We start from the raw sequence: 24,737 nt of genomic DNA, 5'->3' as shown, positions 1-24,737 counted from the left end.
TTTCCAGGTCTTCACTGTCCCATCTGTAGTCTGTTTCATCGCTATCTGAGATTCAACTGACTATGGTGATGTCATCAGTGAACCTGTAAATGGCATTAGTCTGGTATTTGGCAACGCAATAATATCCTTCCTTACCCTGTCAAAATTGTTCATAATTTTGAACAATAATATTAATCTTCTCTGCTCCATGGTGAATAAGCCTAATCTAATCTTTCCACATATTTAAAATCCTTCATTCCTGTCTCATTCTAGTAAACTGCCCTTTAATTCTCTCTCAGGCTTTAACATCCTTCCTTAAATAAAGTGCCGAGAACTGAATGCGATACTCCAAATGTGGTCTGACCAATGATTTTAGGAGATGAAGCATCATTTCTTTGCTTTTACACTATTTATAAACTCAAGGATCTTAGAAGCTTTCTTAACAATTGTTTCAATGTGTCTAGCCACCTTCATGTGAACCCTGAAGTCTCTCTGCTCCTGTACTCCCCTCAAAGTTGTACCATTAAGCCTAAATTGCCTCTCCATGGTTCTTCCATCTAAATGTATCACCTCACATTTCTCTCCATTGAAACTGAACTACCAGGTGCTTGTCCATTTGGTCAACTTTCAATGTCCCTCTGAAGTCGCTCAGCATCATCCTCACAATTCACTATTCTCCCTAGTTTAGTATCATCTGCAAATGTAGAGATTCTGCTCTCTACACCCATCTCCAAATCATTTATATAAGTCATAAAATGCAAAAGTCCCAACTCCAATACCTTGGGAACATCACTTTCAACTCATCTCCAAAATGAGAAATGCCCATTTATTTCTATTGTTTCTTATCTTTTCAGCCAACTTCTAATCCATTCCACAATGACCTATCAATCCCAGACATTTGTAATTTGCTAACCAATGTGACATGGGGTACCATATCCAATGCCTTCTCAAAGTCCAAATATACATCATTCACAGCACTACCATCTTCCACTGCCTGTGTCACTACGTCAAAGAACTCAATTAAATTTGTCAGACATGACCTGCCCTTGACAAAGCCACGCTGAATGTCTCATATTAAATTACTTTTTCCTAAGTGTACATTTACTTTATCTCATATTATGGCCACCATCAGGTTTCCTACTATTGATATCAAGCTGACAGGTTTGTAGTTTCCTGGGTTATTATACTGTTACTACTTTAAACAACAGTGTCACATTTGCAATCCACCAGTCCCCTAGAACTAGTCCTGTGTTCAGGCAGGCCTGGAAATTTTCTGTCAACTGCTCCGTAATTTCTCCCCTAACTCCCTCAGCAGTCTAGGATGCATCCCATCCAGGCCTGGGAATTTCTCTACCTGGAGTGCTGCCAGCCTTTGTGCATCTCTTCTTTATCTATCAATACACTGTTCAGTTGCTCAACATCTGTGTTTTCAACTAGGCCACGGTAACCATCTTCTAAATTGGTATAGAGAGAAGCAAAATATTCATTTAGTGCCTCTGCCATATCTTTTGCTTCAGTGAGATTACTATTCTTGTTCCTTACGGGCCCCACTCTATCTTTCACTCTTAATATATTTTAAGAATATTTTATTATTTGTTGTGGCACAGTCTGCCATTCTTTCCTCAAGCTTCCTCTGAAGTTTCCTTACTCCAGCCTTAGCCTCTTCCTGCAATACTCTTTCTAATTTCTATTGCTATTATTATTCTGGTATGCCATGGTTGTGGGTATTTTCACCAAGCTGGGAAGTTGATTTGCAGACATTTTGTCCCTGTTTAGGTGACAGCTACAGTGCTTTGGAACCTCCTATGAAGACCTGCTGTACTCTCTCTTCTGGAATTTATTTGGTTCAGTTCCTGCTGCTTCTGGTTGCTTGTTGTTATTACTGGTATATTGAGTCTACACGTTGGTTGATGTAGTCCGTGGATGAGTGCCGTGCCTCTAGAAAGTCTCTGGCTGTCCTCGGATTGTTGTGTTGTCCCAATCGAATTTGTGGTCCTTGTCATGTGTGTGAGGTTACTTGGGACAGCTGATCATGGCGTTTAGTGGCTGGTTGGTGTTAGTGGATGCAGATTGCTAATTGTCTGCCTGTTTGTCCTATACAGTGTTTCGTGCACTTAACCCCTAGGGTGGATTTGAAAGATCCAATGGCAATATTTCAAAGATAGCAAGGAGCCCCACTGTTCTGTCCAATATTTATTCCTCAATTTGTTTTCTTGTGATGTTAATTTTCTGGTGATAACACATTGTTTTGTGGAAATTCACTGCTTGATTTCCTACATTACAACAGTGACTACACTTCAAAAGTACTTAATTGATCACAATATACTTTATGTTGGATGATTGTGAAAAATGCTACCATAAATGGGTGTCTTCTTTCTGTGACTGTAACAGAAAGACAAAGCCAACATTTAAATGTCCCAACCAAAAGTGCAACATTCTCTCAGTTGTCAGCCTAGACTGTGCTCTACTCCTCAAGTTATGGTTGTGCTCCTAAAGACAGAAACAGCTGCACCCAACTGACCTTTCAGTATTACAGGTTCAAGGATCAAGTGCACTATGAGCGACATTTACTAACTTGCACATATAAACATATTACTTCTAACACTGAACATGGGTAGTTCAATAAAAACAAAATAAAAATGGCAACTCTAGAAATGATTACCAGCTGCTCTTAAACTAGCCACCATTACTTTGTGACAGTACAACATATGTCGCATTTCATTTATGTTAACTGACAAGGGCAACATTTCTAGATTTGTAATGCTGCCAACTACGTCCTTTACTGTTATACATATGGAAAACAGCCTGCAACAAAGTAACAGGAATTGCATGGTTATTTTCTGAACTCAGTAATCAGAGGGGTTAAAATCAACTAGGTAAAAACAATGACTGCAGATGCTGGAAACCAGATTTTGGATTAGTGGTGCTGGAAGAGCACAGTTCAGGCAGCATCCGAGCAGCAGCAAAATCGACATTTCGGGCAAAAGCCCTTCATCAGGAATAAAGGCAGTGAGCCTGAAGCGTGGAGAGATAAGCTAGAGGAGGGTGGGGGTGGGGAGAAAGTAGCATAGAGTACAATGGGTGAGTGGGGTTGGGGATGAAGGTGATAGGTCAGGGAGGAGAGGGTGGAGTGGATAGGTGGAAAAGGAGATAGGCAAGTAGGACAAGTCCAGACAAGTCATGGGGATAGTGCTGAGCTGGAGGTTTGGAACTGGGGTGAGGTGGGGGAAGGGGAAATGAGTCCTTTTTTCACTGGAGGTTGCCATCCAGTTCAATGAGGTAATCTAACAGTCCCATTTCCATGTCTATCGCGATTTGATATCGTGCAAGCTTATTTGCCCGACAGCCAGCAAATTTCCTTTTGAGAAGACCGTCCCGATTGACGATCAGATTTGTGCAACTCTGCTTCCTCCACCACCACCACCACCACCACCACCGTAATGTTCCAGATCGACAGAACTCACAGAGTTCTTCCGCACATTCCTGCACTTTTTGCTCAAAACCTACGCATCGATTTAGAAGCTACCAAGCCATGGTCGTTCACATCCTTCAGTCAGGAACCCACAGAAAAACAGGTGACATTTAAGTTAAAATGGGAAGTAGATTCCTTTGGCTGAGCAGCGTGAGTTGTGTTGATCTACCTCTGTACCATGGGCCCGGCCTGACAAGCAGGTTGTAGCTGAAAAACCGCACAAACGTAAATCCAGGTATACAGCCTTACGATCATCGTAAAGTTATTTTTAACTTCCGTCCCCACACCGTCAACCGGCCGCACGACGCCAGGAACCCCAGGAGATCACGTGCCACAATGGAGGCGGGGCCCCACGGCACACACTTCTCCATTGGTCGCTGAGGGTCACGTGCAATCTGGAGGCGAGGTTTCCATGGGAATCACGTGCCACTTATTAGAGGCGGGGCTGGATGGCGTCACGTGCCGCATTGGTCGGGGCTCGGTTCGCTGAGGGTCACGTGTAGTACCGGAGGCGGGGCACCATTTGGAGTGATGTTTCGCATTGGAGGTAGGGCTGCACGGAGTCACGTCCCGCTCAGGATCACGTGTCGCATTGGAGGCTGGGCTCTGAGGATCACGTGGGGTTTCATGACGGAACTGCTGCCAGGGAAACGTATCAACCAAGAACCGGTCCCTTGAGGTCACGTGATATTTCGGCCGGTTGGTGTCATTCTGTCCCCAGGCTGTCAGTGCAGATCATAGATCACAGATCACATCCATCGATCCTGTGTGCGATATTCTCCCTACCAGTTACCCACAGTTAGAGCAATGGACAGGAAATTCAAGTTGGATCAGTAAGAACTAATAGTTTTCCGCTCAGTGGAGCTGCTCCCTTTGACAAGACATCCATCTTAGTGATGAATTATTGCTGGTCGAATATTGAGTAGGAGACCTTCCCCAACACTAGAAGGTCTAGGTATGATGTTTAAATAGAAGGCAGCACTCGCTCAACACTGCATTGATGTGAACATTTTGATTTCATAATCGATTCAAGAAAGATTACAATATTATACAAAATACATGAAGAATTTATTGAGTGGAAAGAATGCAGTTTACAGAAATACTATTGAATTATTTTTTCAGGAAAGCCTTTGTAAAGAAGTTCTGGAAAAAGATTCAGTGGTTTTTGTGAGATTCGTCCCGAGCAGCTCCATAGGGTCATAGTGTTTCACTGCAACCCCCAGGTCATCTCCACTGCCCTGAAGCTCTTCAGCCATGTCCGAACTGTCAATCTTCCTTCCCACCTATCTGCTCCACCCTCCTCTCGGACCTATCACCTTCATCCCCACCCCCATCCACCTATTGTACTCTTTGCTACCTTCTCCCCAGCCACACCCCCTTCCCATTTAGCTCTCCATCCCAGAGGCTCCCTGCCTTCATTCCTGATGAAGGGCTTTTGCACAAAACGTCAATATTCCTGCTTCTCGGATGCTGCCTGACCTGCTATGCTTTTTCAGCACCACTCTAATCTAGACTCTGATTTCGAGGATCTGTAGTCCTCAATTCTGCCTAGTTGATTTTAACCTTACTGCAAATCCTCTTGCAAGGATGCCTACCTCTCTCTGCAAAGATCTCAGTGAGTCTCTGTCTCACTGCTACCACCAGGTCATCTCCTCTGCCCTGAAGCTCTTCAACCATGTCCAACGTGTCAATTTTCCTTCCCACCTATCCGCTTCACCGTCCTCTCCGACCTATCACCTTCATCCCCACCCCAATCCACCTATTGTGACCGAAACGTCGATTTTCCTCCTCCTTGGATGCTGCCTGACCTGCTGTGCTTTTCCAGCACCACTCTAATCTAGAGTCATAGAGATGTACAGCATGGAAACAGACCCTTTGGTCCAATTCATCCATACTGAATAGATATCCCAACCCAATCTAGTCCCACTTGCAAGCACCTGGCCCATATCCCTCCAAACCCTTCCTATTCATATACCCATCCAGATGCCTTTTAAATGTTGCAATTGTAGTAGTCTCCACCACTTCCTCTGGCAGCTCATTCCATACATGTACCATCGTCTGAGTGAAAAAGTTGCCTGTTAGGTCTCTTTTATATCTTCCCCTCTCACCCTAAACCTATGCCCTCGAGTTCTGGAGTGCCCCACCCCAGGGAAAAGACTTTGTCTATTTACCCTATCCATGCCCCTCATGATTTTATAAACCTCTATAATGTTACCCCTCAGCCTCCGATGCTCCAGGGAAAACAGCCCTAGCCTATTCAACCTCTCCCTATAGCTCAAATCCCCCAACCCTGGCAACATCCTTGTAAATCTTTTCTGAACCCTTTCAAGTTTCACAACATCTTTCTGATAGGAAGGAGACCAGAATTGCATGCAATATTCCAACAGTGGCCTAACCAATGCCCTGTCCAGCCACAACATGACCTCCTATACTCAATACTCTGACCAAATGCCTTCTTCACTATCCTATCTACCTGCAACTCCACTTTCAAGGAGGAACGAACCTGCACTCCAAGGTCTCTTTGTTCAGCAACACTCCCCAGGACCTTACTATTAAGCGTATAAGTCCTGCTGAGATTTGCTTTCCCAAAACGCAGTACCTCACATTTATCTAAGTTAAACTCGATCTACCACTTCTCAGTCCATTGGCCAATCTGATCAAGATCCCGTTGTAATCTGAGGTAACTTTCTTCGCTGAACACTACATCTCCAATTTTGGTGTCATCTCCAAGCTTACTATATACCTCTGATGCTCACATCCAAATCATTTATATAAATGATGAAAAGTAGTGGACCCAGCACCAATCCTTGTGGCACTCCACTGGTCACAGGCCTCCAGTCTGAAAAACAATCCTCTACCACCACCTTCTGTCTTTTACCTTTGAGCCAGTTTTGTATCCAAATGGCGAGTTCTCCTTGTATTCCATGAGATCTAACCTTGTTAACCATTCTCCCATGGGGAACCTTGTCAAACGCCTCACTGAAGTCTACATAGATCATGTCCACCACTCTGTCTTCATCAATCTTCTTTGTTACTTCTTCTAAAAAACTCAGTCAAGTTTGTGAGACATGATTTCCCATGCATAAAGCCATGTTGACTATTCCTAATCAGTCCTTGCCTTTCCAAATACATGTACATCCTGTCCCTCAGGATTCCCTCAACAACTTGCCCACCACCGATGTCAGGCTCAATGATGCAGGTCTCTGTACTGCACTGGCTATTTCCTGGAATACATACCAAGACAAATATCAACCGCGTAGAGGACCATCTATGCAGTGAAACACACTTTTTGTTCTGCTCGAAATGTATTGGTCTTCTAGTGTAAAGAGTTGACCTTGACCAAGCTTTGCAAACTGGCACATTTCAAGGTCCAGGACTACATACTAAGGGACGCACTAAAGCTTGGGACAGCTGCTCCAAGGCGTAGTGGGGAAAGACCACTGGTTAAAGTCTTTCTGCCAAAGTATAATGAGGATCTGTTAAGTCCTGAGACCCCCTTGTTGCATCAAAAGGAATATTAATAGTTCCCTGAATGAGTCGAAAGTAGCAATGAAGCTCCGAAGAATATCAGATTTCAATGTTGTTTTTCTCTCTGCAAAGACTGTGCAGAACTGTTTCAGTACATTTTATTCTTTGATGTGGATTTGAAGTCAACAAGGGAAACATGAATTACAACAAACATTCATTTAAAAGGTTTAACTTAAAATAAACCCTTTTAAGGTAATTGCAATCATACAATTGGCACAGTGGGAGTGCCCCTACTTCTGGGACAAGAGGCCTTGGTTCCAAGTCCAACCTGGTGCAGAGGTGTGTCATAACATATGAACAGTTGATTCTGTCTATAACCTTCTATAATTGTTACCCATCAGCCTACTGTTTGTACAAGTTAAGTGACAAGATTTGACAAATTACTAATTGCTTTTGTAATACCTTCCAGGTGAAATCAAACTGCAAACTTGTATATGCAATAAAAACACCTCATTCTTTCATGTCTGAAGATTTGCTATTGATTCAGGAGCAGATTAGACGTTTAAAATAATATGTGAAGGTTTAAATATATAAAGGCCTTTTTGTTTTAAATGTAAACAATAAGGTCTAATATAATGGCAGTACAAAAAAAATGTAGCTATGACCAAGGAAAAAGTAGAGCTCCATGGACAAAGATAATTAAGGATCAATCGCAATTGGGTTAGTCTACAGCCCACCTAACAATGCAAAGGGAAATGCACAAATAAATTCAGGAATTGAGTCAAAAAAAAATCATGGTGATTTCAACTAGCTTGATATTAATTTGGAACTAGAATTTCTCTCATGTGTACGGGACTCCTTTCTCACTCAAAATGGAAGAAGCTCAACAAATTAATATTCCCTTTTGGATCTGTTAATGGGAAGTAATCCAGAGCAGATAAGGATCTGTTATAAATTTAGATGAAACTAGATGGATTTAGATGAATTTAGGTGGACGTATGTTTCCAAAGTGGTTTAAAAACACAATTTGCACAGACATCAATTTTTCATAACCAAGGAAAATTCTAACAACTTTCATGAGGATATTATGAACTTGAAAAATGGCTAAATAATTGGCAAATTTGGTTCAACACAAATAAATGTAAGATAGTTTGTTTGCTTGAAGAGAAAGAGGTCACTCATTATTTGGAAGGTCCAAGTCTAGATTGGGGAGAGGAACAAAGGATCTCAGAGTATAACTGCTTCAATAAAACGTCTGGGTTCAAGTCCACACTGCTCCTGTGTAGCAACATGTCACAACAGATTGATGTAGTTGTATGTATTTTGAATTAACGACAGAAGGTTTCCACAGATTAGTAATGCAAGGTTAGTTAGCAAGCAAATTAAGCATGAGGGTTTATTTCTGGAGGATAGAATAACAAAGTAGGGAAGTAATTCTAATCATGTATTGAACCTTGACTGGACTATAGTAAAGTCCTGATGAAGAGCTTATGCTCGAAGTGTCGACCCTGATGCTCCTCGGATGCTGCCTGATCGGCTTTGCTTTTCCAGCACCATATTTTCAGACTCTGTTCTCCAACATCTACAGTCCTCACTCTCTCCTTTAGTAAAGTTAATGTCTGGTAGTTCTGGTTGCCATAATATAAAAAGAACATGTGAGGCACTGGTGATGGTGCAGAGAAGACATGCAAGGAAGATACCAGAAAGCCTGGGTACACACACCAGAAAAGCAAACTGGCTCACTGTTGAAAAAAAAGCCTGAAGGAAAAGTTTGAGGTCATTAAAATTATGAATCATTTGCCAGAGTAGATACAGAAGGAATATTTCCTCCTGTGGGGAAATCTCCAAGTGAGAGTTAGCAAGAAAAGGAAATAGAGGGAAATGGATGCATGTGAAGGCAATTTTAGTATGGAAGGGCAAATGTGTCATAACAGGTTTAGAGGGCCGAAGGATCTGTTCCTATGCTGAATTGTTCTTTGTCCTAAATCCAATCAGAAATTCAGAAGAAACATCTTCACCCAAAGGTGTGAGAATGTAGAACCCGCTACCATATGGAACGGTTCAAATATAGATGCATTTAAGATGAAGCTCAGCATGCATATGAGGAAGAAGGGTAGACTGAGATGAGCGAACATGGAAGAAGGCTGAAGTGGAGCATAAACAGCAGCATTGATTGATTGGGCCAAATGGCCTGTTTCATTACTGTATATACAGTGCAAAACCCACAAAATCCTATTCAATACAAAAATGTTGAAAACCAATGAATCACCATGCAAAATAAGAATTCTAAATGAATTGTTAAAACTGAAACAACATAAAAGTATCAGCAATTGCAGCCTGCAAATTCTTTGGGTTTGAGCCAAGATGGCATTCCAACACCTACTATGTGGTAGGGACTGTCTCATCCTCTCTGTGTCCTGAGGGGGTTCATTCACAAAGTCCATACTTGTAGATTACTGCATCAAATGCATAAAACTCAATTAAGTTTTTCTTGTAAAACACTCAGGAAACAATTAATGATCCACATGTACCTCTTAGATTGTGTGAAAACATATTTTAAAGAATAATGCCTTTCACACACTAAAAATTCCCCAAAGTGGCCAAATGGTTTACCTTTCATGTGTACTAACAATTATGTTGTCAAACACTGCACTTTGTGTGCAACAAATTAATCTCTGGTGGATGGTGGTGCTTGAGAGATTACTTCTGGTTTTCACACGCACAAAATAGCTATTTGAAGTACCATGGGATCTTTCTGTCCATCTGACCAAGTAATACAGTCTGATTTTAAGGGTTCATTTAAAAGGTATCACCTTCACCAATGCAGCATTTCCCTGGTACAGCATCAGCCTGGACTATACACTTAAATTTTGCAGGCAACTTGGATATGTAAACATCTGAAGTTCTCCCCCATTGTTCTGACCAATAATTAATTCTTAACCAACAATACCAAATCACTAATCTGGTTATTAAATTATTGCTGTTTTGGAGGTTAGTTCTTGCTTTGTTCAAACTGCCATGTTTCCTACCTTACAACACAGACCAAACCTTAAAAGTTCTCCTAAATCAATTTAGGATGCCCCAAATTCATGAATGATAAACACCAGAGATTACAATGTTTGTAAGGCAGAGTCTAAGCATGTTTTTGTGGTCAGAGTTTTATTCCAGCTCTCATATCACCAGCTTCCACCCCTAGATTAGATTAGATTACTTACAGTGTGGAAACAGACCCTTCGGCCCAACAAGTCCACACCGACCCGCCACCCATCTATACATTTACCCCTTCACCTAACACTATGGGCAATTTTAGCATGGCCAATTCACCTGACCTGCACATCTTTGGACTGTGGGAAGAAACCGGAGCAACCGGAGAAAACCCACGCAGACACGGGGAGAATGTGCAAACTCCACACGGTCAGTCACCTGAGGCGGGAACTGAACCCAGGTATCTGGCGCTGTGAGGCAGCAGTGCTAACCACTGTGCCACCGTGCTGCCCAAACTTATTACTTGTTCCAAAAACTCATAGATACACATTTGATACACACACAGTCAATCATATTCCTAACTAATTATACTCAATTATATAACCATAACACATTCCTCACTTGCACTTGGCTGTGGGCTGGACAATACTAGATAACAACAAGTGCCATATAAATGTAGATTCTTTCTCAACAATTGAAAATACATCTTACAATTTTCCCCGTATACATTCAGTATTTTGTGATTTTTGAGAGAAAATATTGTTTATGCTGAAAAATGAATTTAGCCTTTACTGAAACCAAGCTCGATGTCAAACAAAATAATCAAACTTGGAATTCTGCTCACTTTTTTTTTTAAATCCCACAAAGCTTGGATCTACTTGCTTGTTAGATGAAGTAGCAACAAAACTGTTTATGTTGACTTTTTCACATATCTGTTTTGGTGCATTTCCTGAAGGCCTCGCCAAGACTGCAATAGGAGTAGCCCTGGTACAACCACCCAGATCATATTAAAGAAAACTAGATAGACCCAGAGATAAAGCCAGTTGCTGGTATTTAAGTTGGGGCTCCCAATGAGCCACTCGGGGAAGAAGGTCATGCAGCCACCAAAGAGTTCACAAACGCAGAGTGCGATTTGTACGAAGTGCCTGAAATCGTAGAACAGAGTGCAACATGTTATTAGTGACTGACTCATGTACAAGAGCAACATGCTGCAGAAGCTGGAACTCTGCACTGGAAACAGAAAGTGCTAGTGACATTCAACAGGTCAGGCAGCATTGGTGGAGAGATAAAACAGTTAATAATTCAGGATCCTGGCAAAAGGCAATGAGGGGCAGGAAAGGAAAAGGGAGAGGGGCTATCCATGCTAAAAGGGGAAGTTATATCTTTCCCTTTTGGCCTATCCCTCCCCTCGCCTGGCCTTGTACTTGCTTTAAAGTTTCTCAGCTTCAACATCTTCCATTTGCAATGGAAGTTCATCCACTCAAAAGGTTAGCTTGATTTCTCTTCTGATAGATGCTGCCAGACCTGCTGAATATTTCCAGAACGGTTGAACAAGTTAGTAAACTTCAAAACAAAAAATGATTTTACAGCAAGTGGAATTTCTAGTTTGTCATCATTTTTCATCAAGCATCAGGTTTCAGCAGGCGATGACAAAAACATCACAGAATATTGCAAAACAGTTGAACCTAAACAGATCCATTATTGATAAAGGTAAATCTCATTACTTATTGAGACTGATGTTGAGCACTGTATTTGTCTATTTATATATCTTACCGATTTATTTCGTAATACATTATCAATTCAAAGATCAATCACACTGACGGTGCCTACACCAGCATTTTGTTTCATAAACTATGGTGATGGTATAGTGGTAATGCCAATAGACTCTTAATCCAGAGACCCTAGTTGATGGTATGTGGATACAAATTCAAATCCCACCACGGCTGGTGGTGGAGCTTACGTTTTTAAAACCGGGTTTGTGGCACAGAAGGAGTGATCCATCTCTGAGCTAGGAGGTCCAGGTGTGAATCCCACTTGCCTCATACATGTCTGAATGGCTGAATTTAAAAAATAACAGCATTTTCATTCTAATCTGCAGCACATTACTCCAAACTTGTTTGGTATTGTAACTGGAAGAACAGCATACAGACAAAGAGAACTGCAATAAAGATTTCAAATCCAAATTTTTAAAAAAACTCTTCAGCTAAAAAGGACTTGTTCTCTTGAGATTTTTTTTGACAGCAGTCTTTAAAGTATTGATCTATCATCAGCTATTCACTAACAGATTCCTCTCAGATACATGTGAAATAGCTCCATAGACCTCATTACAATCACTACACATGTTCATTCATATAAAATACATTAAGGTTAAAGTTATGGACAAGGCAACTCATCTCCGTGTTCCTGGAGATGGGGAGGAATGAGACCAAGGGGGGATGTAGGGGTGGGGGCAGGGGGATCATGGAAAGGAATGGAAAGAATCTCCCATTAGCTTAGTTGAGAATTGTACTTCTCAGTGAAGTACTGAACCATACAGATTAAGACAGTCCCAGGTTCAATCTTATATTGAATTAGAATCTTACAGGGGCCATTGCAAACAGCTCTGTTCACCTGATTTACTTATTCACTATCCAATGAGTCCTGTAAGACAAAGTGCCTCAATCCACAGTCAAATAGCCTTCCAACATTTACAGTCCCGGAGAACTGTTAAGTTGTTAAACAGTTAGAGAAGCCAGCACCCTCAGAACCCTGGCCAGAATAAGTTAATACTTTCATGGAAGGAGCGGTAAAGCGAAGAGAACAGCAATGCAATCATCCACAGGAGAGAGCAGTATGAAATATTTCACATTGCACGAGGGAGAAATCCAATGTTTCCTCCTGATGCGAACGCAGATAAAAGCAAATTAATGCTGCTTTGCTGAATTACTCCATTGAAATGTTTACAGCTAGGTATTTCTCTTAATGAACAACATTCCAATCTTCTCACCTGTAGTATTTATCTTTCACAATGGCATGAATGAGAAGCAGAATTAAAATCCCATCCAGTGTCACAGTCAGGATTTCTAATGATACAATTGTCGGATCTGAATGAAGCCATCTTGCATCTGCTTTCCCATACTCTTGCCCTAGGAACACAAAGATACTAAGTTTTAGCACGGGAAATGTACCAAGGACTCAGACATGCATATACAGTATAGTCATGATTAACGCAAAACACCAAGATTTATACTTGGATAGGAGCCAAATAGTTGCATGTATTGTTGCTACATAAGCTGCACAATGTACAATTTCAGAATAATTACATTCAGTTCTATTAGGTCCTTATAAGACGTTACACCTGGGATGGGAGGAATGGGATGGTAATCAAGGCTCACCACTTCATGAGTTGGACCATTAGTCCAAATAGTGGTAAAACAATCTTGCGATATACACAATAAATTTCATTACACAAAAACAGTTTCACACTGTGCAGCCTAATGTCAAATGAGGTGATGAAAAGTTGCAAATGAAGCTTGCTTTAGCAGCATTGAAACTCTGTTTCAAAGCAGCAAACAGCCATTGTCTTGGAGACTTGGATTAAGAGCATCAGCTGAACACCGAACCAGCTGACTGCAGCAGAGAATTGGGCTGTGGGTTGGATTGTTGAGATGTTGCTTACTGGAGCTTTTTGATGAGTAATTCAGATTTGTGAAATTAACTTTCCTTTACGTTGTGGTGGTATCAAATGAAACTGTGAAGTGGTACATTTAAACTTCAAATACTCATAGAATCATATACAGATACAGCACAGAAAGAGCTCATCAGTCCATTATGTCTTCTCCAAATATTTGGTAGAGCCAAGCAAATAAATCTACTCTCCAGCCCTTTTCCCAAAGCCCTATAAATCATTTCAAGAATTTACCAAATTATCATAAGAATATAGGAACACTATGAAGCCAATTAACCACCTGTGTCTATGCTGTCATTCAATTCGATCAGTTCTGATCTGTGTCTTCACTCTACAAGCCTTTAGCTGAACAAGATCCACCAATTTCAGTTTTAAAATTAATAGCTGGTCTGGCACCAGCTATATTTGCAGAAGAGAGTTCCAAGCACTTATCACTCTCCCCATGAAGAAATATTTCCTAAATTCACTGCCAGGAGGTTTGACTCTATTTTGGGTATGTCCCGAGACCTGGACTCCCCAGATAGGACTGACCAAGAGATAGACTTACCTTATCTGTTCTTCCCAATATCTTCAAAATTGCAATCAAATCATCCTTCACTTTCTAATTTCTAGAAGACACACCTCCAGGAAATGTAAGCTCTCCTTTTGGCTTAACCACTGGATTTCAGATACCATTCTACTGAATCTACGCTTCAATGTATTCTTCGTAAAATGTGATGCTCACAGTATTCCAGGGAAAGTCTACCTAATGCTTGACAGAACTAAAGCATGAAATCAAGATGAGTAGATCTTAATGACTTCTATTATTAGCCTTTATGACTTTTTTTTGTTGTTGTTCATAATGTTTTAATGATCTGTGTATATGGGTTTCAAGTCCTGTTGGACTTCCACTCTTTTCTAGAATTCTGCTATTTGAAAAGAAGCCTGATGTATTCTTTTTAGGTCCAAACTGATGATCTCCTATTTGCCTGCAAAGAAATCCATTTGCCAGTTTTGCTCAATCACTCTGCAATTTTATTGTTCCATCTGCACTGCTTACCAGGCCAATCATCTTTGTGCCATCATATTATTGAGATGTGATTTCCCGTGCCATCATTAAGTTGCTTTTTTTTAAATTCAACTACTGTTGACTTTATCTATACCTCTTATTATCTAATAAATTTCTATAAGGTCACTTCACAACTTGCTATGCTCCCGTGAAAAGTGTCCCAGCCTATGTTTATAACTCAAACCTTTTATACATGGTATGCTCCACTTGCCACATTTTTCTAATGATAAAGCTAGTTGTAGTGCCTGTTTGAAGTCCAGTTGGACTTCAGCCAAAAGGCACATTTGCATGGTTATATATATATATTTTTTTTTGCACTGCTCTTCAAACCAAAGGGCAATAATCTCCTGGTTTTGTTTAAAACCCCCACACCACCGCCTAACTGCGGTAGTGCTTATTTTTCTCCAGCACCCATGGTATGTGTGTGTGTAGGTGTGAGACACAGCGAGAAACATAAGGTGCACGAATCTTTATTCGATTTCCACCACCAGGAAGATAGGAAAACACCCAAGTGGCCAGTGACAAGCACTGCCCTTCTCATCAAAGGGCAATGCTGTGTGATCAAAACAGTGAAGGGGAGGGCAGGGACTAAATCAAAATAGAGCTGGAGGGGAGATAATGCACAACACCAAATCTATTGTGAAAAGCAATAATTACCAACTTTGCATGAGGTTCATCCAAGTATTAAGAACTTACATAGGAAAGAAACGATATTATCAGATTGTGCCACAGTCCCCGCCAAAGACATGTAAACAAATGGGCCTTTCTGCAAGACAAAAGCAACATGAATTTTAGTCAATGGTAATCTCCAGGATATTGATGGTGTGGGTTTCAGTGATCATAATACTGTTGATTGTCATGGGGTGATGGTCAGATTCTCTCCTGTTTGTGACAGTGATTGTTTGCACTTGCGTGGCACAAATGTTAATTGTCACTTATTAGTCTGAATGCTGTCCAGATCTTGTAGATATGGTCTGGGACTGCTTCAGAGTATCTGGGATCATGAATAAAACTGAACACTGTATAGTTGCCAGTGAATAACCCCACTTCTGACAGTATGTTGGACAGAAGATCATTGAGGAAGCAGCTGGGGATAGTTGGACTTCAGACACTACCCTGAGAAACTGCTGCAGAGATGTTCAAGGCAAAATTTGGGTGCATTCCAAAGATTGCAAAGTGTTATTCAGTGAAAATGGAAGTATGATCTAGGGACAGCACAGTGGCTTTAATGGTTAGTGCTGCTGCTTCACAGTTGCTGCAAGAGATTCTAAGGCACTATACGAAAGGGTGTTCTAGCCCAGATTTAAAGCATTTTGGGATATTCCCCAAGACCAAGAGAGCTTTTATATAATTGCAAGTTATTTCTTTTCAAATAGGAACATGACTTAGATATAGGTATGGGAGGTATGATCAGTAAGTTTGCAGATGATATGAAAGTTGGTGTTTTGATAAGTAGTGAAGTGGAAAGTCTTAGGTTATAGGATGAGAGAGAAAGGTTGATCATATGGGCTGAACAATGTCAAATGAAATTTAACCTGTGAGGTCATGCATTTTGAGATGGCTAATAACTCAAGGGAGTGCAAGCTGAATGGTAGGACCTTAGAAAGTACAGAGCATCAGTGGGACCTTGATGTGTGATATGGGATACTTGTCTTTCTTAATCAAGGCACTGAATTCAAGGATAAGGAGGTTATGATGGATTTTTGTATAACTGTTACTTAGTCCACAGCTGGAGTTTGTACAGCTCTGTTTGCCACACTATAGGAAGGACGTGATTGCACTAGAAAAAGTGCAGAAGAGATTCACCAGAGGTATTGCCTCGACTGAAGCAATTCAGCAATGAAGAGAGATTAGGTAGGCTGTAGTTGTTTTCCTTTGGCAGATAAGACTGAGGGGTGACCTGATTGAGGTGTACAAAATTCTGAGGGGCATAGCCACGATAAATAGGAAGAAACTTCTCCCCTTAGTAGAGGGGCAATGGCCAAAGGACCAGATCAGGAGGTTGAGAGGGGATTTGAGGAAATATGTTTTTCAACCCACACCAAATATGTTGGTGCCATCTCGACATTTAAAAAGTATTTAGATGATCACGTGAAATACCATCGCACGCAAAGCTAAGGACCAAAAACTGGAAAATGGGATTAGAATTGATAGCTGTTTGGTTACTGGCACGGACATGATAGGCTGTAAAAACCTCCGACAACATTTTGATAAGATTTTCCTTGCGTTTCTCCCCCCACAGGCCACTGATATTTCTATTTCAAAATGAACAAAACAAACAAGTTTAGCGAAAACCAGAGAATTACATTTGGAAGAAATTTCGAAGATATTGGATTTGAGATCTTAACTGCTCCTATCTATACAGACGACCCCAGATCGGCTATTTGTTTTGCTTTTTCTCAGCGTTTTCTGCTTTTACTTCAGATGTCCAGCATCCGCAGTCTTGTATCTTTGCATTAGTCTACCGGCAAGTGTAGCATAAAGACAGAGCATGAGAACTGAACAGGGACTGACCAGGGTGAAGTGCACGATGGCATCATAGAAGAGCCAACCCAGGAGTGCCCGGTCCAGCGGCAGGCAATATCGCCCAAAGCTCAACGCCAGTGCCCAAGCCAGTGGCACCTGAGCGGTGCAGAGCAGCAGCGAGGTCAGCGCTGCCGGACTCAGCAGCGACATTCCCTGCTCCTCGACTCGCAGATTCCGGAACCAGTCTCCTCCAACTTCTCCAGCGGAAAAGGCTCTAGCACATTCAGGAGCTTGATCTCACTCCTTAAACGTCACACTTCTCCTTCCTTACTGTTTTCCAGCCTTGTTCGGGAACATTATCTACTTCATTAGTCATCTGTTCATTCATCGAAATCAACCCAAGACATGCAAAATTAACGAGCGCTTCTGAAAACAAAACTGCAACAATCCCGGTCGGTGAGCACCATACATTAGACCACAGACTCTCACATCTCATTGTCACCACCTGGTGTCGAAAATCGGGATTACAGGCGCTTCATTGGAGTTCGGCACCGCCGGGCGGTCTTTGGGAATTCAGGGTGAAATTCCTGCCCCCAGTGGCGGTGTCCGGGAGTTCAGGGTGAGTTTCCTGCCCCCCGGTGGCGGTGTCCGGGAGTTCAGGGTGAGTTTCCTGCCCCCAAGTGGCGGTATCCGGGAGTTCAGGGTGAGTTTCCTGCCCCCAGTGGCGGTGTCCGGGAGTTCAGGGTGAGTTTCCTGCCCCCAAGTGGCGGTGTCCGGGAGTTCAGGGTGAATTTGCTGCCCCCCAATGGCGGTGTCCGGGAGTTCAGGGTGAATTTGCTGCCCCCCGGTGGCGGTGTCCGGGAGTTCAGGGTGAGTTTGCTGCCCCCCGGTGGCGGTGTCCGGGAGTTCAGGGTGAGTTTGCTGCCCCCGGTGGCGGTATCCGGGAGTTCAGGGTGAGTTTGCTGCCCCCCGGTGGCGGTGTCCGGGAGTTCAGGGTGAGTTTGCTGCCCCCCGGTGGCGGTGTCCGGGAGTTCAGGGTGAGTTTGCTGCCCCCCCCCCCGGTGGTGTCCGGGAGTTCAGGGTGAGTTTGCTGCCCCCCGGTGGCGGTGTCCGGGAGTTCAGGGTGAGTTTGCTGCCCCCCGGTGGCGGTGTCCGGGAGTTCAGGGTGTGTTTGCTGCCCCCCGGTGGCGGTGTCCGGGAGTTCAGGGTGTGTTTGCTGCCCCCCGGTGGCGGTGTCCGGGAGTTCAGGGTGTGTTTGCTGCCCCCCGGTGGCGGTGTCCGGGAGTTCAGGGTGAGTTTGCTGCCCCCCGGTGGCGGTGTCCGGGAGTTCAGGGTGAGTTTGCTGCCCCCCGGTGGCGGTGTCCGGGAGTTCAGGGTGAGTTTGCTGCCCCCCGGTGGCGGTGTCCGGGAGTTCAGGGTGAGTTTGCTGCCCCCCGGTGGCGGTGTCCGGGAGTTCAGGGTGAGTTTGCTGCCCCCCGGTGGCGGTGTCCGGGAGTTCAGGGTGAGTTTGCTGCCCCCCGGTGGCGGTGTCCGGGAGTTCAGGGTGAGTTTGCTGCCCCCCGGTGGCGGTGTCCGGGAGTTCAGGGTGTGTTTGCTGCCCCCCGGTGGCGGTGTCCGGGAGTTCAGGGTGTGTTTGCTGCCCCCCGGTGGCGGTGTCCGGGAGTTCAGGGTGTGTTTGCTGCCCCCCGGTGGCGGTGTCCGGGAGTTCAGGGTGAGTTTGCTGCCCCCCGGTGGCGGTGTCCGGGAGTTCAGGGTGAGTTTGCTGCCCCCCGGTGGCGGTGTCCGGGAGTTCAGGGTGAGTTTGCTGCCCCCCGGTGGCGGTGTCCGGGAGTTCAGGGTGAGTTTGCTGCCCCCCGGTGGCGGTGTCCGGGAGTTCAGGGTGAGTTTGCTGCCCCCCGGTGGCGGTGTCCGGGAGTTCAGGGTGAGTTTGCTGCCCCCCGGTGGCGGTGTCCGGGAGTTCAGGGTGAGTTTGCTGCCCCCCGGTGGCGGTGTCCGGGAGTTCAGGGTGTGTTTGCTGCCCCCCGGTGGCGGTGTCCGGGAGTTCAGGGTGTGTTTGCTGCCCCCCGGTGGCGGTGTCCGGGAGTTGACGCTGTCGAACATTCTCTGGTCTCCTCGGTGGCGGGCGGAGCTGAGCGGAGCGCGATGGCCGACAGCAGCGGCGCCGAGAACCACCGCATCAAAAGCTTCAAGAACAAGGGCCGCGATGTCGAGGTGAGTGATCGGGGGGAATGTGGAAGGGAGCCGGCCGCCTGACGGGGACTTTCCGTGAGTCACCGGGGCCTCGGGGGAGCCTGGGCCTGGGCCGGGGATTCCTCCTCCACCGGGGACTGGGCTGGAGGCCCAGCTCGGGCCTGAGGTGCCTCCCGCGGATCAGGAGGCTCCGACAGGGGCCTGTGGCCCGGCCCACTCCAGGCCCCGCCGCCTCGGGATGGGCGGCCCCACCCGGTTCACACCGACCCCCCCACCCCCGACCCCCCCCACCCCTCACTCTCACCCCCCCCACCCCTGACCCCCCACCCCCCCACCCCTGACCCCCCACCCCTGGACCCCTCACCCCTGACCCCCCACCCCACCCACCCCTGACCCCCCACCCCCCCCACCCCTGACCCCCCACCCCTGACCCCCCACCCCCCCCACCCCTGACCCCCCACCCCCCCCACCCCTGACCCCCCACCCCTCACTCTCACCCCCGACCCCCCACCCCTCACTCTCACCCCCCCCACCCCTCACCCTCACCCCCCCCACCCCTCACCCTCACCCCCCCCACCCCTGACCCTCACCCCCCCCCACCCCTGACCCTCACCCCCCCCACCCCTGACCCTCACCCCCCCCACCCCTGACCCTCACCCCCCCCACCCCTGACCCTCACCCCCCTCACCCCTGACCCCCACCCCCCTCACCCCGCCCACCCCTCACCCCCCTCACCCCTCACTCTCACCCCCCCCACCCCTCACTCTCACCCCCCCCACCCCTCACTCTCACCCCCCCCACCCCTCACTCTCACCCCCCCCACCCCTCACTCTCTCTATCTGCACTCATCCCGTCACCAATTCAACTCACTTCCCCCACCCCCTCACTCTCCAATTACCCCCATCCTCCCCGACACTTCCATTCCCCCTCACCTCCCAACCCGCCATTCCCCCCCGAACCCGCCATTCCCCCCCGAACCCCTCATTCCCCCCCCCACGAACCCCCCATTCCCCCCCCCACGAACCCCCCATTCTCCCCCCCCGAACCCCCCATTCTCCCCCCCCGAACCCCCCATTCTCCCCCCCCCGAACCCCCCATTCTCCCCCCCCCGAACCCCCCATTCTCCCCCCCCCGACTCCCCATTCGCCCCCCCCCCCGACTCCCCATTCGCCCCCCCCCCGACTCCCCATTCGCCCCCCCCCCGACTCCCCATTCGCCCCCCCCCCGACTCCCCATTCGCCCCCCCCCCGACTCCCCCTTCGCCCCCCCCGACTCCCCCTTCGCCCCCCCCGACTCCCCCTTCGCCCCCCCCCCCCCGACTCCCCATTCTCCCCCCCCCGAACCCCCCATTCTCCCCCCGACTCCCCATTCGCCCCCCCCCCGACTCCCCATTCGCCCCCCCCCCGACTCCCCCTTCGCCCCCCCCCCGACTCCCCCTTCGCCCCCCCCGACTCCCCCTTCGCCCCCCCGACTCCCCCCGACACCCCCTTCGCCCCCCCCCGACTCCCCCTTCGCCCCCCCCCCCGACTCCCCCTTCGCCCCCCCCCCCGACTCCCCATTCTCCCCCCCCCGACTCCCCCTTCGCCCCCCCCCCGACTCCCCCTTCGCCCCCCCCCGACACCCCCTTCGCCCCCCCCCCCGACTCCCCATTCCCCCCCCCCCCCGACTCCCCATTCCCCCCCCCCCCCGGCTCCCCATTCCCCCCCACCCCCCCCGACTCCCCATTCTCCCCCCCCCGAACCCCCCATTCTCCCCCCGACTCCCCATTCGCCCCCCCCCGAACCCCCCATTCTCCCCCCGGCTCCCCATTCCCCCCCGCCCCCCCCGACTCCCCATTCCCCCCCGCCCCCCCCGGCTCCCCATTCCCCCCGACTCCCCATTCCCCCCCCCCCCCCCCGGCTCCCCATTCCCCCCCACCCCCCCCGACTCCCCATTCTCCCCCCCCCGAACCCCCCATTCTCCCCCCGACTCCCCATTCGCCCCCCCCCGAACCCCCCATTCTCCCCCCGGCTCCCCATTCCCCCCCGCCCCCCCCGACTCCCCATTCCCCCCCGCCCCCCCCGGCTCCCCATTCCCCCCGACTCCCCATTCCCCCCCGCCCCCCCCGGCTCCCCATTCCCCCCCGCCCCCCCCCGGCTCCCCATTCCCCCCCGGCTCCCCATTCCCCCCCGCCCCCCCCCGGCTCCCCATTCCCCCCCGGCTCCCCATTCCCCCCCGCCCCCCCCCGGCTCCCCATTCCCCCCCGGCTCCCCATTCCCCCCCGCCCCCCCCCGGCTCCCCATTCCCCCCCGGCTCCCCATTCCCCCCCGCCCCCCCCCGGCTCCCCATTCCCCCCCGCCCCCCCCCGGCTCCCCATTCCCCCCCGGCTCCCCATTCCCCCCCGGCTCCCCATTCCCCCCCGGCTCCCCATTCCCCCCCGCCCCCCCCCGGCTCCCCATTCCCCCCCCCGGCTCCCCATTCCCCCCCGGCTCCCCATTCCCCCCCGCCCCCCCCCGGCTCCCCATTCCCCCCCGGCTCCCCATTCCCCCCCGCCCCCCCCCGGCTCCCCATTCCCCCCCGGCTCCCCATTCCCCCCCGCCCCCCCCCCGGCTCCCCATTCCCCCCCGCCCCCCCCCGGCTCCCCATTCCCCCCCGCCCCCCCCCGGCTCCCCGCCCCCCCCCGGCTCCCCATTCCCCCCCGCCCCCCCCCCGGCTCCCCATTCCCCCCCGGCTCCCCATTCCCCCCCGCCCCCCCCCGGCTCCCCATTCCCCCCCGGCTCCCCATTCCCCCCCGCCCCCCCCCGGCTCCCCATTCCCCCCCGGCTCCCCATTCCCCCCCGCCCCCCCCCGGCTCCCCATTCCCCCCCGGCTCCCCATTCCCCCCCGCCCCCCCCCGGCTCCCCATTCCCCCCCGGCTCCCCATTCCCCCCCGCCCCCCCCCGGCTCCCCATTCCCCCCCGGCTCCCCCCCGGCTCCCCATTCCCCCCCGGCTCCCCATTCCCCCCCGCCCCCCCCATTCCCCCCCGCCCCCCCCCGGCTCCCCATTCCCCCCCGCCCCCCCATTCCCCCCCGCCCCCCCCCGGCTCCCCATTCCCCCCCGCCCCCCCATTCCCCCCCGCCCCCCCCCGGCTCCCCATTCCCCCCCGCCCCCCCCCGGCTCCCCATTCCCCCCCGCCCCCCCATTCCCCCCCGCCCCCCCCGGCTCCCCATTCCCCCCCGCCCCCCCCATTCCCCCCCGCCCCCCCCCGGCTCCCCATTCCCCCCCCGCTCCCCCCCGCCCCCCCCCGGCTCCCCATTCCCCCCCGCTCCCCCCCGCCCCCCCCCGGCTCCCCATTCCCCCCCGCTCCCCCCCGCCCCCCCCCGGCTCCCCATTCCCCCCCGCCCCCCCCCGGCCCCCCCCCGGCTCCCCATTCCCCCCCATTCCCCCCCGCCCCCCCCCGGCTCCCCATTCCCCCCCATTCCCCCCCGCCCCCCCCCGGCTCCCCATTCCCCCCCGCCCCCCCATTCCCCCCCGCCCCCCCCCGGCTCCCCATTCCCCCCCCGCCCCCCCATTCCCCCCCGCCCCCCCCCGGCTCCCCATTCCCCCCCGCCCCCCCCCGGCTCCCCATTCCCCCCCGCCCCCCCCCCGGCTCCCCATTCCCCCCCGCCCCCCCCCGACTCCCCATTCCCCCCCGCCCCCCCCCGACTCCCCATTCCCCCCCCCCGACTCCCCATTCCCCCCCCCCCGACTCCCCATTCCCCCCCCCCGACTCCCCATTCCCCCCCCGACTCCCCATTCCCCCCCCCGACTCCCCATTCCCCCCCCCGACTCCCCATTCCCCCCCCCGACTCCCCATTCCCCCCCCCCGACTCCCCATTCCCCCCCCCGACTCCCCATTCCCCCCCCCCCGACTCCCCATTCCCCCCCCGACTCCCCATTCCCCCCCCGACTCCCCTTAACCCCCTGTCCCCCCCTCCCACCCCTGACCCCCCCTCCCACCCCTGACCCCCCCTCCCCCCCCCGACTCCCCATTCCCCCCCCCGACTCCCCATTCCCCCCCCCCGACTCCCCATTCCCCCCCCGACTCCCCATTCCCCCCCCGACTCCCCATTCCCCCCCCGACTCCCCTTAACCCCCTGTCCCCCCCTCCCACCCCTGACCCCCTGTCCCCCCCTCCCACCCCCGTCCCCCCCTCCCACCCCCGACCCCCTGTCCCCCCCTCCCACCCCTGACCCCCCCTCCCACCCCTGACCCCCCCTCCCCCCCCCGACTCCCCATTCCCCCCCCCGACTCCCCATCCCCCCCCCGACTCCCCATTCCCCCCCCCGACTCCCCATCCCCCCCCCCCGACTCCCCATTCCCCCCCCGACTCCCCATTCCCCCCCCGACTCCCCTTAACCCCCTGTCCCCCCCTCCCACCCCTGTCCCCCCCTCCCACCCCCGACCCCCCCTCCCACCCCCGACCCCCTGTCCCCCCCTCCCACCCCCGACCCCCTGTCTCCCCCCCCCCACCCCCGACCCCCTGTCTCCCCCCCCCCACCCCCGACCCCCTGTCTCCCCCCCCCCCCCACCCCCGACCCCCTGTCTCCCCCCCCCCCCACCCCCGACCCCCTGTCTCCCCCCCCCCACCCCCGACCCCCTGTCTCCCCCCCCCCCACCCCCGACCCCCTGTCTCCCCCCCCCCCACCCCCGACCCCCTGTCTCCCCCTCCCCCCCCCACCCCCACCCCCTGTCTCCCCCCCCCCCCACCACCCCCTGTCTCCCCCCCCCCCCCACCCCCGACCCCCTGTCTCCCCCCCCCCCCGTCTCCCCCCCCCCCCACCCCCGACCCCCTGTCTCCCCCCCCCCCCCGTCTCCCCCCCCCCCCCACCCCCGACCCCCTGTCTCCCCCCCGACCCCCTGTCTCCCCCCCCCCCCCGTCTCTCCCCCCCCCCCCCCGTCTCCCCCCCCCCCCACCCCCGACCCCCTGTCTCCCCCCCGACCCCCTGTCTCCCCCCCCCCCCCCGTCTCCCCCCCCCCCCACCCCCCCCCCCCCCCGTCTCCCCCCCCCCCCACCCCCCCCCCCCCCGTCTCCCCCCCCCCCCCACCCCCGACCCCCCCGTCTCCCCCCCCCCCCCCACCCCCGACCCCCCCGTCTCCCCCCCCCCCCCCACCCCCGACCCCCCCGTCTCCCCCCCCCCCACCCCCGACCCCCTGTCCCAACCCCCCGACCCCCTGTCCCAACCCCCCGACCCCCTGTCCCCCCCACCCTCCCCCGACCCCCTGTCCCCCCCCCACCCACCCCCGACCCCCTGTCCCCACCCCCGACCCCCTGTCCCCCCCCCACCCACCCCCGACCCCCTGTCCCCACCCCCGCACCCACCCCCGACCCCCTGTCCCCACCCACCCACCCACCCCCGACCCCCTGTCCCCACCCCCGCACCCACCCCCGACCCCCTGTCCCCACCCACCCACCCACCCCCGACCCCCTGTTCCCCCCCACCCACCCACCCCCGACCCCCTG

The 24,737-nt window shown here is 51.6% G+C and overlaps 2 protein-coding genes across 2 annotated transcripts in view; one reads left to right on the top strand and one right to left on the bottom strand.

The window, feature by feature from the left end:
* Positions 1 to 7,060: 7,060 nt before the first annotated feature.
* ebpl (EBP like) lies at positions 7,061 to 17,295 on the bottom strand. Its single transcript, XM_072584550.1, has 4 exons — positions 17,134 to 17,295; positions 15,316 to 15,385; positions 12,891 to 13,029; positions 7,061 to 11,049 (listed from the first exon to the last, which is right to left on the bottom strand). Exons 1-4 carry the CDS (start codon positions 17,293 to 17,295, stop codon positions 10,815 to 10,817), a joined length of 606 nt encoding a protein of 201 aa, XP_072440651.1. The 3' UTR covers positions 7,061 to 10,814.
* Positions 17,296 to 19,142: 1,847 nt separating this feature from the next.
* kpna3 (karyopherin alpha 3 (importin alpha 4)) overlaps positions 19,143 to 24,737 on the top strand; it is a 108,190-nt gene continuing 102,595 nt past the window's right edge. Inside the window, exon 1 of the mRNA XM_072584547.1 lies at positions 19,143 to 19,296. Within this exon, the coding sequence (XP_072440648.1) occupies positions 19,228 to 19,296 (69 nt within the window). The 5' untranslated portion in view covers positions 19,143 to 19,227. The remainder of the gene's footprint in view (positions 19,297 to 24,737) is intronic.

The sequence above is a fragment of the Chiloscyllium punctatum genome, chromosome 15 (assembly GCF_047496795.1).
Source record: "Chiloscyllium punctatum isolate Juve2018m chromosome 15, sChiPun1.3, whole genome shotgun sequence".
Taxonomy (NCBI): domain Eukaryota; kingdom Metazoa; phylum Chordata; class Chondrichthyes; order Orectolobiformes; family Hemiscylliidae; genus Chiloscyllium; species Chiloscyllium punctatum.
This window is presented reverse-complemented; position numbering and strand designations above follow the sequence as displayed.